We start from the raw sequence: 14,583 nt of genomic DNA on the forward strand, positions 1-14,583 counted from the left end.
GGTGGTGGTGGTAGAGTTTAGATATATCATAAACGGCACGAGTTGTCGTACATAAAATAAATACCTGCAAATGCCGGACAGGATCCGCGACGACTGTATTGTTAGTCGCCACCGCAGCAGCGAGCAGAGGTAATGTGGTAGGGAAAGGCAGCGGCGACAGCAATTGCTGATGCTGTTTGTCCTGCCCCAGCTCCTGCAGCAGCAGCACCAGTTCCATACGCACTGAGGCCAGCCCACCACCACCCGCGCCGTGTAACGAGCAGTATGATAGGAGCGTTCGGAGGAGCGTCTCGTTTGCTACAAGGAAACGTGATAATTGGCAATTGTACAAGTCATCAAACTTCTTGATCGCTATGAAGTGATGACGAGGAGCATTGCATTAGCTTTCACACAGGTTTCAGCGAGATTTAGGAAAGTGGGAATATAGAATACATCAACGCTCGTTTAGCGTATTCGTTCCGGGATGGGCTAAAGCGCTTTGTTTTTACTGAACAGGCGTAAATTATACGCAGCCGTAGCAACTTCAGAGAGAGCAAGAAGTTTGGCATCACCTATAGTATTCAGAAATGTTTTCCAAATAAAATCTTAAATCAACACTAATAAAACCAGCACTGCCGTTGACTGACTGCCGCATCAAGCTGATGAGCTTGTACAGACTCGGCCAAGATATTGTACGCCGTACGACCTGCCGAATTTCCTGGTTATTGAGGCATCAAATAGTTGTTATCCACTTTGTGTTATACTGCACACTAAAAACGTACCTTTCAGCCATTTCTTTCTCCGCACCGCCCTTTGCACTTTGGCTTCAAAGTCCGCCTTCTCTCTGATAAGCAGTTGATGTAGCGTGGGTTTCTCTGGCAGCGGCGGGGGATCCCCGTCCGCACATATCAGCTCGCCTCCCGAAGCCGCGCCCGGAGCCGACACGTAGCCGCAGAGACGTCGAAGGGCTTCTACTTCGCGTTCCAGCCAGATGTATAGCTGGTATCTGAGATGACCGCCTGTGTACAATCATCACAATGTTTTAGGCTTATTCCGTGTTTTAACGTGGGTATGTAGTATTTACCACCATTAAAATGATGATTTGGACTATCAATATCTCGACCCAGTGGCAGTTCGGTTACCATCGGCCAAAAAAAAAACCACCTTCGGCTTCACCTCGATCAAAACGGGCCGAAGTTCTGATTGATCGGCTTCGGTCAGAATTCGACTTTCGGTCGGATACTACTTACCATCAACTTCAAACCCAGTAGCCAAAGTGCTGAGTTCCTCCATCAGTATCTTCAAACAGGCCACAAACTTCAGTTGCTGCGCCATGATATCCACGGTAGGGCCTTCTTCTTCTTTCTCACTTTCCACTGAAGCTTGTACTTCAGGTTGCGCGGATTTGTCCATTTTCATTTCCAAGGGAGGAGTAGAAGCTCCCGAGTCATCTGACCTAAATTAATTAATAAACAATGATAACACCAGTCGCAGCTTCTTAAGGGATTCCGAGACGGTCAAGCTCGTAGTTTTGGTTTGCTTGATCTAGCAGCTTCATCAAGCAAACGGCACTTTTCTCATTTCTAGAACACTGTTCAAACGTAAATTTGTATCAAGCAAAAATATAAAATAGCATCAATCACCGTCAAGCACGTAAATGCTTGACAAAAGCCTCAAGCAAACATTGTAAGCGGTGAAATGCTTGGATCAAGCAAGAATCTACGTGCTTGACCATCTCGAAACTCGAAATACCCATTAGGTAGAATCTACGAATAACAATATCAATATAACAGCTTGAAGTGAAAAAATAATTTATATGTAATTTTTACTTTCTACCACTGATGGTACGAACCAGTGGTAGATGCTCTTGACGATTCAAAAGAACTTATAAAAGTCTAATTGAGTAAAAATATTTTGATTTTGAATTTCTCTTCTTCGAAGTGGACTGTTAATAACCCTTGTTGTAGCACACTATTTTTTAAAGTGTATTGACTAGCGCTTGTCTGAAATCAGAATTACGAGTAAGTCATGATGTAGCCTAAGACGGTGCGCGCTGACCTAGAAAATGCCTTCACCTTCACCTTGGAGTCAAGCCAAGTCAACTTGGAGGTACCCATGTTGAAATGGAAGCTATCCTCTTTATACTATTTTCTGTTTTGTGCAGTGTCAATCAGTAACTTACAAATGATACAGATTTGTATTGTAATTTATAACATAGTCAAACATAAAACTTACTTCTCTTCATCGTCATCCCATTTGAGAACAAGTTCATCATCCTTGACCGTGCTGACCGGCGCGCCCCAGTCTACTGACGATGAATTCCAATCCACGCTTTCTTGCTCTGTTCAAAAATTAACTCTTCGATAACATAATATGTTTATCCTATATATTGTAAGTATTCAGATGTACGAGTGGCTTGATGCAACAAAATAATAATTATTGCCTTAATTTCATAGTATCTCGTCAAATTATAATAATGAAACTCACCAATATCAGAGAAAACAATGTTGATGTTTGCAGTAGGTATTTTTGAGAATTTAGAAAATAATTTAATTAGAAAACAGAAAATAAATTATTGTACCCTTAGGTGAAGGAGAAACTTAGTCAACAAAGCACTTCGGGAGGCCTAGACCAAATCCTTTTTCTGCCCCATAATAATAATTATTATTGAGATGAAATTACATGGAATAACATTTTGTCTACCAAACTAAATGCCATTTCCACACAATCTAATCTAGAAGTGAACTGAATTTTGGCAGAAAATGGATCGTTTCAAGGCCTCCGTGAGCTAGGAAAGCAAAGATAGCCAAAAAAACCAAAACAAATAAAGACACAGCGACGTACAAACGGACGTGAATTTGTCGTACTTTTGACTGTCGTGTCTTCGAGTTGTCCGGTGTGAATGACGGCCTCGTCCACGGACGGGGCGGACACGGGCGCGTGACGAGCTCGCGTCTCGTCCCGGACTCGCGCCGGAAGCTTCGAGAGAACTTCCAAGGCCAGCGCTGGGCAGCCGGCCTTGAAGTGCCCGTGCGCTGTTTGGAAGTACAGACGTCGCTCTAGTCGCGTTATACCTTCGTCTGCTTCTTGGTGCAAAAGGGCTAGTGTGCCACCCTGAAAACGTTAAAATATTAGAGGTTTTGGACATTTTTTCCAAAATACTCATGCATTTTTCATGCATGGTTTTATGCTGAACGTGGATGTGTGCGTAGATACACGTAAAAGTTGAGCACATCGGGCTTCGCTTATTTATACGATATTACATCGTTAATATCACATCACACTTAATATTATAAAGGCGAAAGTTTGTGTGTATGTGTGTGTGTGTTACTCCTTCACACAAAAACTACTGAACGGATTTGACTGAGAGGAATGGAGATAGACAATATCCTGGATTAGCACACAGGCTACTTTTTATCCCGGAAAATCAAAGAGTTCCCATGTGATTTCGAAAAACCTAAATCCACGCGCACAAGGTTACGAGCATCTGCTAGAATACAATATTACTAAGTTAAGACGACTTACCTGACTGGGCATATTGTGACGCTTAAGGCGTGGATGCGTGCGCAGGTACACGTAGAAGTTAAACACACTGGGCATCGGTTCATTGTCACGGGCCACATGCAACCTTCCCGCATTACTTAGCAACGTGTCTAGTGCTTCCCCATAACGTTTCAGTTCCCATAACGCCATTGATCGGACGAACGGATCGGGATGCGCGTGTTCTAAGTCTATCTCTCCGTCGTCGGTTTCACCACTAAAAAAACATTATAATTTATTTTTCTCATATGGAATGCCGTATTACTTTTCGTATAAGGGAATTAAAGGATTTTAATAATATGCCATTGCGTTTCCCAAGGAATATACAATACAAAACACATTTGTATTTATTTTGTAGAGCAAATTAATGTAAATTATTTGGCATATTTCGAAATGAATGGGAATTCTCGTAAAGTCCATACAAATGTGCATTATGCTTGCTCATACGAAATAAATATCTGACGAACTGAGGTAAGTTCTTTACGCGATTAACTTACCCTAATATTTCATCCATGAGTAATTTTCTCAAGCTACTTGGTAAAGCATTATCTGATTCATATAAACGCGCGACCACCATCGCCAGTTGTAGATCTCCTAAACGTGTAATGAGAACCTATAACAAAATGCATTTCTTTAATGGAATCACTTTTCTCCTTGCAGCATTATAACAGTTTGAAGTTTTTATTGAATTAAAAAAGAGTTTGGATAAATGCCATTATACCTCTAGTGCGTCTTTGAGAGCGCCGCCGAGTAAGAAGAAAGCGGCTGCGTGCTCAAAACGTTGTCTTCCAAGGAGAACGAACGCGTTTTTCAACGCCGCTTTCCGCCATCTGTCTTCACCGAAGTCGTTTGCAAAGAACTGTAAAAAAATGTTATTGAAACAAAACGCTAAGAATATTTTACGAAAGATAAGATAGTGCTCCGCAATTAATTCTTAATTCCGTCTGGCCGATGAATAAGGACCTCGAACGGGGTCGAAACTAGTCGGGCACACTCCAATAAACTCGTGAGGTAAGCCGTCATAAATATAAAAAAAGAATATATCACTCACAATAAAATTGTTTAAACGCTAAAAACACATACCCCTGTCATCTTGTCATCATGGTTAGATCTAAACAGTCCCCACAGAAGCGTCTTCTTCTTCATAGCAAGGTAGTACAACGCGGCGTCCATGGGATCTTGTTTGGCCATGTACGACGCACGCGCTAGGCGCTCAACGCATATACGCAAGAGATCGCCACGTATCCACCAGCCGACACCTTGGAACAAGCACGAAGTAATTTTATGATTAGAAAACGGTACAAATTACAAATCCACGTTAGACTTGTCTTTGACATAACACAGTTTATGTTACATGACTGTTCTTACCTAGTTCTCTCATAGTTGACCACTTGGGCTGACCCTTAGCGTAACCAGGAACTAGGTTAAGAAGTTGCTCGTGGGTCTCGGAATGGAAGGCCCATACAAGGTTGCAAGTGCCAACGCCTGTACGTTGTAAGGAGGCTCGCTGCGCTATTGGAAGGCACCGCAGTAAATATCCATAATGCTTCATTGCTAGCAGGAACCTTAAACCGCAGTCGTCCAAAGAATCTGCAAAAAGTCTTGGATGCATAACAACATTATGTAGACTTATAAGGATTGGTAATTTGCCAAATAAACCTGAAAACGTTTTGGCGGTTGTCTCTGGTGCCTCAAGTATTTATGGGTGGATGTAAAAGACCAGGTAACTAAATTGCTCATTCGCACGAAATTAATGTAAAATTAAATAGGCTTTGAAAAAATTGTACTGTAATTATAAATGCGCATTGGCAGAGTTCACACACCACCGAGAAATGCAAAATTCTCAATGTTTTTCTTCACAGTTAAAATAGATGATATTCTATTACTTAAAACGCACATAACTCCGAAAAGTTAGCGTTGCAGGATGCGTGCTCGGATTTTAAGGATATTCCAACACACTAATAACTGTGTTAAATAAGAAAGTCAACTGCTTCGTTGGTCTTGTGATTAGCTGTTCGACTGCGGATGACGAGGTCCTGAGTACGTAAAGCCGTCGGTCCTGCGTCTGATTTCTCTCCGATCGCCTACGCCCCATCGGGCTTTAAGCTTGAAGAAATAGAGAGTGCACCTATGTTTGCGCAACACTCTTGTTCACTATAATATCTCCCTCGCGGTTGGCTAATCCCTATGGAGATTGGCAGCCGTGGCCGAAATTCGAGGACATTACAATTTACCTGGCATTATTTCCTGTCCTGTTCCTTGGCTAATATCAACTCGAGCGTTCGACGCAAGTCGCTCGGCAAAGTCCGCATCACAAGTTGACACTGTATCGGCTAAAGCCAGTAAATGCATTTGGTCTAGTGAACTCAGTCCGGGAAGATGAGTATGTGTTAATAGCCGGGAAAGAATACGACCTGTGGAGAGGAATATTTTATAAAAACCTGCTGAACTTTGTATTGCCCATATTGCTAACAAAATCAATCAGTAATTGCTTTCGGTGGAACAAAAATTTCTTGAGAACACGGCTAAAGTGTTGCTATCCTTTTTTTATAATGTTCTCAATATAAAAAGATAGTATTAGTCATAAGCCTGTCCATTTAATTTAAAAATTTGTCTACAACAGTATAAATGGCACCAATATTTACCTTGTCTAGGTCCAAAGTGTGAAAGCGGCTGTCTTTCTGGCATTGAAGGTCGACGGTCAATACCGTCTTCTTCAGTCAACAAAAGCGCATCAAGATCCTCCTCTGCTTCCATTGTTCCCTCAAATAGTTCATTGTAATCCTAGAAACGTTGTCAAATGAGTTTGAAGAGTTAGCATGTCACCCAGGTTAATGCGCGTCGTAATAATTTTCAAAAAGTCATACTCGAGGCTCAAAGATGATTTTGAACTAGATACCTAGTTATAATAGCTCGATATACAGTGAGCTATTTTAGAGGGTATAATAAATCGATAAATTGGTTGGTAATATAAAATAGATCTCACCTTAGCTTCCTGTATTGTGGACGGATGATGCGCAGACTCCTTGTCCGCGACTAATAATGTCCAGAGTGGTAATGGCGGCACTGACGTCAGTTCCGCGTAATCAAGCTGGACATCTTCTGTGATCTATTTGTTACCATTCGTTTAAGACAAGAAGTACGAAGGTTTAAAAATGGTAGGATCCACCACTTTAATAAGTCGCATCGACAAAATTCGTTTGCGCAAAAAAGCGCAACCTAATACCGACTGAAATTGAATGAAATACGGTATATTTCATTGGTGCACATTGCTTGACGTTGAGATTTTGAACACAAGAACTCGTGCTATCACGCTCAAGATTTGCGCATAGGCAACGAATGGACGGACGCGCGCTATGACTGGCTGAGTTTTTGTTGCGTCATTCAAAAATAAGATTCTGCGCAGGTACATCGGCTTAACTTATAAAAGTGGTAGTACTCTATAATTTTATCAATCTAAACTTTTTGCTTAACTTATTTATAAACGATTTATTTAGATATTAAACTGTCTTTTTGTAAAATCAAGATGCTATAAGATGCACATACCGCATCACATACAAGAATTCGCTGAGTTCAAGAAGTATAAAGTCAATGATGACTTATGTATGCATTTAACAAACATTTCTAGTGTCACATTATTGTCGTCATAATTTTTACACTGCTAAATAAAAACATCACATTAATATTTTATACTCGTGATTCCTCAAAACCCAATACGACTGTGAAGGTAGAAAATATTGCATCAACTTAAACTAGTAGATAGTGTAAGAGTTGCTGTAAGAAGTTGCATAAGTGGCAATAGTGATAATTTAAGCAGATCGCACACTAATTAGGAAAATAAACCGCGCACGCACCAAAATCGTCGTACACGCTATATGGTACGTGCTGATGACGTCATTCGATGTGCGGGTTAGTCTGCGATCCGCATTAAAAGCTAAAATTTTAGTTTCCTAGGATAGAAGTGCTTTCACATGGCAGCTGACTCATATATTATAGTGTCAGTTGACTTTACTGAAACATCGTCTATTGAGACAAGATGGTGTGGTTTCCCAGAGATTGAAAAAAGTTGTATAGTATTATGCCACCACATTAAAACAAGTGTCGACTGGTTTCACTGAAACTTGCTCGCTGCTGAAATAAAGCTTTCTGTACCGTTGCAGTCATATTGAGGCCACTATGTGATGACCCGGCTGCTATCTTAGGAAACCAGAGCTTAAGGCCATTCGCATAATATTACCAGAAACTGTCCTGAAGCGCGTCGAAAGGCAACCTGCTCAAATATTTTGTATTCAGGCTGCCAGCATTTAACCAGATTGGTTGTCCGTTTCTATGTTTGCAGAGCGAATAAGATAGAAAGTTTTCAGACAGACTATTTCTGATAATAATATGGCCGGTCTAAGGAGTGACAAAAAGCTAGGCATACCTGTGCGACGCCGTCAAGCGGCGATGCGGCGCCCGCGGCGAACGACACGGACAGCGTGCGCGACCGCGACCAGCCGCGCTGCAACACACGTGCACGTCACACCACCACGCCACGCATGCAATGCCTCTAGCCATACTTAAACCACGCGCGTGACCACAATTGGGGCGCGGTCCCACTGCGATGCACGCTCAAGCTATGTACGTTGGCTTAGCTTCGTATGAAAATCTAATCTATACTAATAGTATAAAAAGGTAAAGATTGTAAGTTTGTAGGAAGTAATCTCTGGAATTACTGAACCGATTTTGAACATTTTTCATCAGGAAACCCCATTATTCCTGAGCAACATAAGCTATGTTTTAATGGGCGAAAATTGTAAGAAGCTACCCGTGCGAAGCCGGGGCGGGTCGCTAGTATGTTATATATATGTACACTGCAACCCACGAATACACTACACACGCATAGTGATTTGTGACCTCACTGCTACACGCGTGGTCTCTTCGTGTATTATACTCGCGTATAGTGTGTACTGCAGTGGAACGTATACCCTAACAAATGGACCTGCACAGTTAAAACGCGCCGTGTGCCCGTGCCCAGCGTACGCAGCAGTGGGTCAGCGCCTTTATGGCTGGTTTATGATGCTCATATTATGGCAATGATTACATTGTGTAAGCTATGCCGGTTACGACTTTTGAACGTACTTTGGCGTGTAGTATGACGGATGCAAAGTAAGCAATGCCAGATTTTAAGGAATCCGGGGTACGGAAAAAAGGGAAGTTGTTTTGAAAATGTATTTGTCTCCGGATGGGCCAAGACAATAACCTATTTCTTTTTCCAACTAAGTTAGATTAGTATTGATGAACTTTTTAAACATGTTTGTACATACGAAGAAAGGAAATTTAATACACGCGGGCATTTAGAAACACATACTTTCAATATTGATAATAATAATAATTAATATTTACTATTATTATATTGACAGCGCACTTTGACTTTGCTCAGACTTAAGACACTGTTAAAACGAGACAGCATTATATAGCTAGCATAAATATGTCTCGTTTTAAGTGTCTTACGTAGAGGGACAATAATTGCTAAAGATTGACCTCGATTAAAACCTCAGACATACATATCCAATTCTTATTGTACGTGGATCACTTGATTACAATCTATGTTAGAACAAGACCTTTAATATTGTTTTTTTTGTAATTTAGTTTTATCCATATCTTATTATAAGTCATTCAGAACAGTGCACTTAAATTAATTTTAATTAATGATGTATTTAGGGATTTGTTTTACATAGCAATGCAGTGCAATTTGATCATTTACCAATCACAGTGAGAATAGCAAGCTTTTTATCAGTCTTTGTATTAGCTGCACTGTAAATTATCTACTAATTCATTCTCGTGTAGTATTATTGATAACAAGATTACAAGTGACATTTACGCGCTTGAGACTAATCACATTTAATATACTGGAAACCGATTAAAAAGAGTACCAGTAAAAACACCAAGGTACAGTTTTGACTTTAAATAAAAGCGAAATACCTACCTTTAAACTGAATATGAATACTATCTTGTGTAACCCACTCTGGTTTTTATTGGTGGTCAAAAATTAACAGGACCTTAGTATTACAGATGAAGTATAACTGTCAAACTTTGTGTGATTATGAGAGGCCGTGACTCTATAGATTATTATCTAAAATATAAATCGGGTTATGCGGATGCAAAACATGCCAAGTTTGACAGCTAAATTGCCTCGATAGAAATGATCATACGTTGTTTAATATAAGCTAAACTACATTGATTTTAAAAAGTATGAGATATAGTCGTAGTTTTCTACTATAGAAAATGCAACTTAAGCAACATAAAACATGATCTGCCTTGTACGATACTTAGACCAAAATATTCTTACCTGTCTCGATACGCTGTCTTCATCGCCTTGCGAGCTTCGGCTCGTATAACTTCCCCCAATGCACCTGACATATGAAAATACATTTTTATTTAAATACTGCGGATTCGGATAAGTGACCATTTAGCATGGAGCCGCACTAACCTAGTTAAGGGTATGGAAGGTTGTTTTTAGATCTAATTCATTTCTATACGTCATCATATTAAACAGTGCACTTGGCGGTACAACTTTGCCGATAAGATGGTAAGTAGGCGCAGCCGAAATACCATGACCGTTGGCATCCTTGGGTGGTCGACATATTCTAATCTACTCGCACGAAACGTTTTTGCTCAACGTTTCTGATACGAACCGCTAAGGCGTGGGATCCCCTTCCGACGTCAATGTTTCCTGCCACGTAAATCCTAAATACTTTCAAGATTGAATACGCATCTTCTAGACAAGTGCGCTCCATTGCACATCATTGCTTTTTATTAATTATGATTGTCGTCAAGTGCAGGCCGATCTTGCGATAAAAAACAATTACCAGACCAGACTTCGGAAAACTCACATTTAAATTACAAACTAAACCTACAGTAGGTATATAAATTCAACTGAACCTTAATTTTATAGCACATTGCATACAGCTACGCCAAAGGTCGGAGAAAATCATTTTCAGGTATTTCTTATTTTGACAATCTCCAAGTAAATTGTACATTTTCATATTTACCTGACCAAATGAGCGAGGATTGCCTTAACCCATCGGATTTTGCCACTGTTCAGTAACTCCATCAACTGCTTAGGATGGTACTGCGGTAATACTGGACAAGCCATCTGTGACGCTTCGAATAGGCCGAAATCTGGCATGTAGTCTAGAAGTGGCTGAAAAAAGTATTGACTAGCTATTTCTATGCAAAACTAATTCTTCAAAAATATTTTAATCACGGGTCTTTTTATTATTACATATGTATAAAAGTCACCAAAAGCAATCCAATACCAAATAAGCCACCCAATAATACGCGAGCAATACATATAAAAATATTTGCCCTGACTGACCGACATACTGATCTATCAATGCAGAGCCTACACTGCTGGGGATAGGAACTTGAAATTTTGACAGTAGGTTACTTTTATAACGTAAGACACTCTCTAAGAAAAAAGTGTGGAAATTCTACCCCTTTAAATAAAGGATGAAAGTTTGTAGGAAAGTCTGTCATTTTTCAAATCATATCCATGAAAATCTATATTTGAGCTTTTAGTTTAAAACAACAAAATCCGTTTCACGATGTTTATAAATTTCGCCCCAAAAGAGTTAAAAAAAAAAACCTCATTGATTTCTGAAAATTTCATTTGATCTCAGTGATGTTATGAGTAGGTTTGCTGTAGTTAACATACTTGAGGTTGGTCAGGTTGCGTTTTGTTCCGTCTCCTGGCGTCGCGCTCCAACAGCTGTAAGTTGATGGAGGACACGCGCTGCAAGTGCGGCGCCGACACGCGCAGGTCTGAGTCACGAAGCGCACGCGATTCACCGCCTTCCTCTTGCTCCTTAAAACAACAGTTAAAAGCTTGCAAACTGCAACTGCACAAAACACATGCAAACTGTGAAATCAACTCCAACCTTCGGTGTTCCCACTAGATTACAACATGGGGTTATTCAAGGGGCGGACTGATTCCTGAAAGGCCGGCAACGCATCGGCGGTACCTATGGTGCTGCAAATATTCATGGGCGGCGGTACTCACTTAACATCAGGTGACCGGCCTGCTCGTTTGCTCGCTATTTTATTATAAAAAAAGCAACTTACTTGGGAAGCCGCTTGACCGGATGTTATCTGTGGCGTTTCCGGCTTCCACTGAGAGTAAACGTGCATTTCAGAATCCATCCCAACCACCAATATCCCGTCTCGGACCCACGATATCTGCATCGGCAAGGGCGGCAGACCGTCAACTGTCTTTAACTGGATACGTCTAAGCTGCATCCATCGAATCTCTTCTACGAATAAAGGTGCTGCGAGGGAGGACGCCTTGCGGAGTATTGGCCGGTTGTTGTTGATTGATTCTTTCATAGCCTAAGAAATAGAGACAAAACCTATTGTAGATATAAAAAATGTGATATGTCTTTATGTATGTGTGCAATAGAAAAACGTATTCCAAAAATACTCATAAATCTGTGCACGACAACGATTTTCATAATTATTATAATATCCATATGCATTTAGCAATGCATTTGGCTAGAAGATGCTTAGTGTGCGTTTCCACTGAAGCGCAGCGGAATGGACCTGAGCGGAGACGACTGACTGAGAAATGACGTGATAAATTGATCATCTACACTACCCGATTGGTCTGTTGAACACATCTCCACTCCGCTCTGCATCACCGCACCCCTGTTCATTTTAAAGATCTTCGGATTTTAAGATTGAAATACGATCTCGAAAGTCGATAACCCAAATCCTAGCCATGTAATATAAGGAATGAAGACGCAAGGTGTTTTGTGTTTGTGGATGGAGGTTTCATACGCATTAGCAGATATAAGTGTTGCATAAATATTTCGTACCTTCAAATTAGCCTGGGCCAAATCACTTGAAACTGGCGTGAACAATAGCACTCTCGATCCGACCGCAACAGTCAGTATATGAGATCCGTCTTCCTTCGACACCCAGTCCAACTGCACAAGGTGTTTTTGTGTGAGCGGGCAAGTGTTCCCGTTCTCCATGATGCTTTTGCGCAACGACTGTAGGGTACTGAAGGACGGCACTGCTAGAAGACCCGCGGATTTGCCTGTGTCGCCTTCGCCGTTACGATTGTTACGGCTTTCGTCCGATGACAACGTTTGCAGGACCTAGTTTAAAAATGTTGTAGTAAATATTGAATCGGTAGACACTAAGGTTGAAATCTATAGAGCGCACTTTGTCTTTGCTTAGACTTAAGTTTCAGTTAAAACGAGACAGATTTATGCCAGCGGTATAACGCTGTCTCGTTTTCACAGTGTCTGAAGCCTGAGCAAAGTCAAAGTGCGCTCTATAGATCTCAGCTTTAAGATCTGATTGAAATGTTGATCTTAAAACCGGATTAAGATACACAATAATTATCTACTGTAGTGAAATGTTGTAAGAATCAACTTTTAATTTCAATTTGATGTTTGAAGGTCTGAACAAAAAATACTAAAAAAGATAGAAATAACATCAAATCATCGATAATAAACCTTACAATGAATCATTAAAAAAATTCAAGTGAACGTTTAATTTTACAACCAACCTGTGTCAGCCTTTGTTTCTTTTGCATGAACGACGTGTCGTGCAAGTACGACAGATCGATTTGCGTATCAGCACACACGCCCACACGAGGTAAACTAACGTTCCGTAACGGTATGGTGTCTTCTAGCAGCCACTCCGCGCCTCCGGTGCTCTCGCACTCGTACACGCAAACGCAAAGGTTCACGAACCGGGCGTCGGGGTTCGAGTTGTTAGCGGTGAGACCGGCCTTTGGTCGTGTGAATGATCTACCACATTTGTACGCGCATGCGATTCGGCCGGAGTACGCCGCGCTTATGTGGAGGGGTTGACCTGAATTACAAGTACATCAGAAAAACTTTGAGCATATCCTGCACAAATAACTGAGACTTTAGAAATGGTTTATAAGCTTTAACAATAGGACTGAAATATTGTTAATATGCAAGCTTAAAGCGGCTACATAGCATCACTTTTCACTGACAGTTTTGAGGGAACAGTTCAAACTGACAGTAAAACCAAGTTTTTGAACTGTCAAAACAGTTAAAACTGATGGAATATTTTATTGTTACGGTCATTTTTAGCTACTCAGTCAAAATTGTCAGCGAAAAGTGGTCTTATGTAGCTGCCGTTAAATTGAATTTGTTTTACACTTTTGTATGTAGCGGTTGCCACATTCGCAAGAAGATGTCGCTTCTAAACTCAATCAATCAACAACGCTCGAAACACGAACCCCAGCCTAATAACTCACGACCTACGCCTAGATGGCAGCACGGGTAGCTTAATTGGAATACAAGGAGAAACACGCAACTTTCAATCGCAATGACAGAGCGTTTACCAAATTGGACTATATATAGAAGTTTCAACGCATAACCGTCGGCCCAGCTGGCGCTACCGAGCACAACACCGCTCGGTTGGGAAATTTCCCTATTGCTACGGTCGAGCACACAGTCACAGCTCCCGTACATTGGTGACCCCGACGTGATCGAAGACGGATCGCACACTGCAACCGACTCAAGCGTGGTCACACACCACCACAAGCAGCCGACGTGATCGAAGACGGATCACACATCACCGCAACCAACTCAAGCGTGGTCACACACCACCGCAACAGCCGACGTGATCAAAAAGTGGACGCACACCGCACACTGACGCACGGCGCACACCAACGCGGTCAAGGGACGCATCGCGCACACACCGCAACACCCTTGGGATCGCACGGCGCTAGCGCAGCAAGCGTCATCGCACATCAGGGCACAATGGGTCTGCACTCCACCAGCAGATGTCAGCATACAACGCCACTTCTCTGGATGGCTAAGCCAGGCGCCATTCCCCTTGGATGCACAACAACGCCACCTCTCCTCGACACTTCACACCACGACGTCGTCTCAGAGGGGAGTGATGTAGCGGTTGCCACATTCGCAAGAAGATGTCGCTTCTAAACTCAATCAATCAACAACGCTCGAAACACGAACCCCAGCCTAATAACTCACGACCTACGCCTAGATGGCAGCACGGGTAGCTTAATTGGAATAC

The 14,583-nt window shown here is 41.5% G+C and overlaps 1 protein-coding gene across 7 annotated transcripts in view; it reads right to left on the reverse strand.

Annotated features, from left to right (window-relative positions):
- LOC123874443 (dmX-like protein 2) overlaps nucleotides 1-14,583 on the reverse strand; it is a 57,854-nt gene that overhangs the window by 20,263 nt on the left and 23,008 nt on the right. For 4 of the 7 annotated variants that reach the window (XM_045919786.1, XM_045919788.1, XM_045919783.1 and 1 more), the window contains 20 exons: nucleotides 13,076-13,383; nucleotides 12,375-12,659; nucleotides 11,626-11,889; nucleotides 11,219-11,368; nucleotides 10,554-10,705; nucleotides 9,851-9,914; nucleotides 7,943-8,020; nucleotides 6,506-6,628; nucleotides 6,165-6,303; nucleotides 5,754-5,933; nucleotides 4,888-5,109; nucleotides 4,603-4,778; nucleotides 4,241-4,378; nucleotides 4,017-4,132; nucleotides 3,505-3,736; nucleotides 2,847-3,093; nucleotides 2,215-2,320; nucleotides 1,230-1,435; nucleotides 762-998; nucleotides 65-297 (listed from right to left, as the gene is read on the reverse strand). In XM_045919786.1, the coding sequence (XP_045775742.1) occupies nucleotides 65-297; nucleotides 762-998; nucleotides 1,230-1,435; nucleotides 2,215-2,320; nucleotides 2,847-3,093; nucleotides 3,505-3,736; nucleotides 4,017-4,132; nucleotides 4,241-4,378; nucleotides 4,603-4,778; nucleotides 4,888-5,109; nucleotides 5,754-5,933; nucleotides 6,165-6,303; nucleotides 6,506-6,628; nucleotides 7,943-8,020; nucleotides 9,851-9,914; nucleotides 10,554-10,705; nucleotides 11,219-11,368; nucleotides 11,626-11,889; nucleotides 12,375-12,659; nucleotides 13,076-13,383 (3,656 nt within the window). The remainder of the gene's footprint in view (nucleotides 1-64; nucleotides 298-761; nucleotides 999-1,229; nucleotides 1,436-2,214; nucleotides 2,321-2,846; nucleotides 3,094-3,504; nucleotides 3,737-4,016; nucleotides 4,133-4,240; nucleotides 4,379-4,602; nucleotides 4,779-4,887; nucleotides 5,110-5,753; nucleotides 5,934-6,164; nucleotides 6,304-6,505; nucleotides 6,629-7,942; nucleotides 8,021-9,850; nucleotides 9,915-10,553; nucleotides 10,706-11,218; nucleotides 11,369-11,625; nucleotides 11,890-12,374; nucleotides 12,660-13,075; nucleotides 13,384-14,583) is intronic. The other 3 variants (XM_045919787.1, XM_045919789.1, XM_045919784.1) reach the window with 2 other exon arrangements.

The sequence above is a fragment of the Maniola jurtina genome, chromosome 18 (genome assembly GCF_905333055.1).
Source record: "Maniola jurtina chromosome 18, ilManJurt1.1, whole genome shotgun sequence".
NCBI classification, from domain to species: Eukaryota; Metazoa; Arthropoda; class Insecta; order Lepidoptera; family Nymphalidae; genus Maniola; species Maniola jurtina.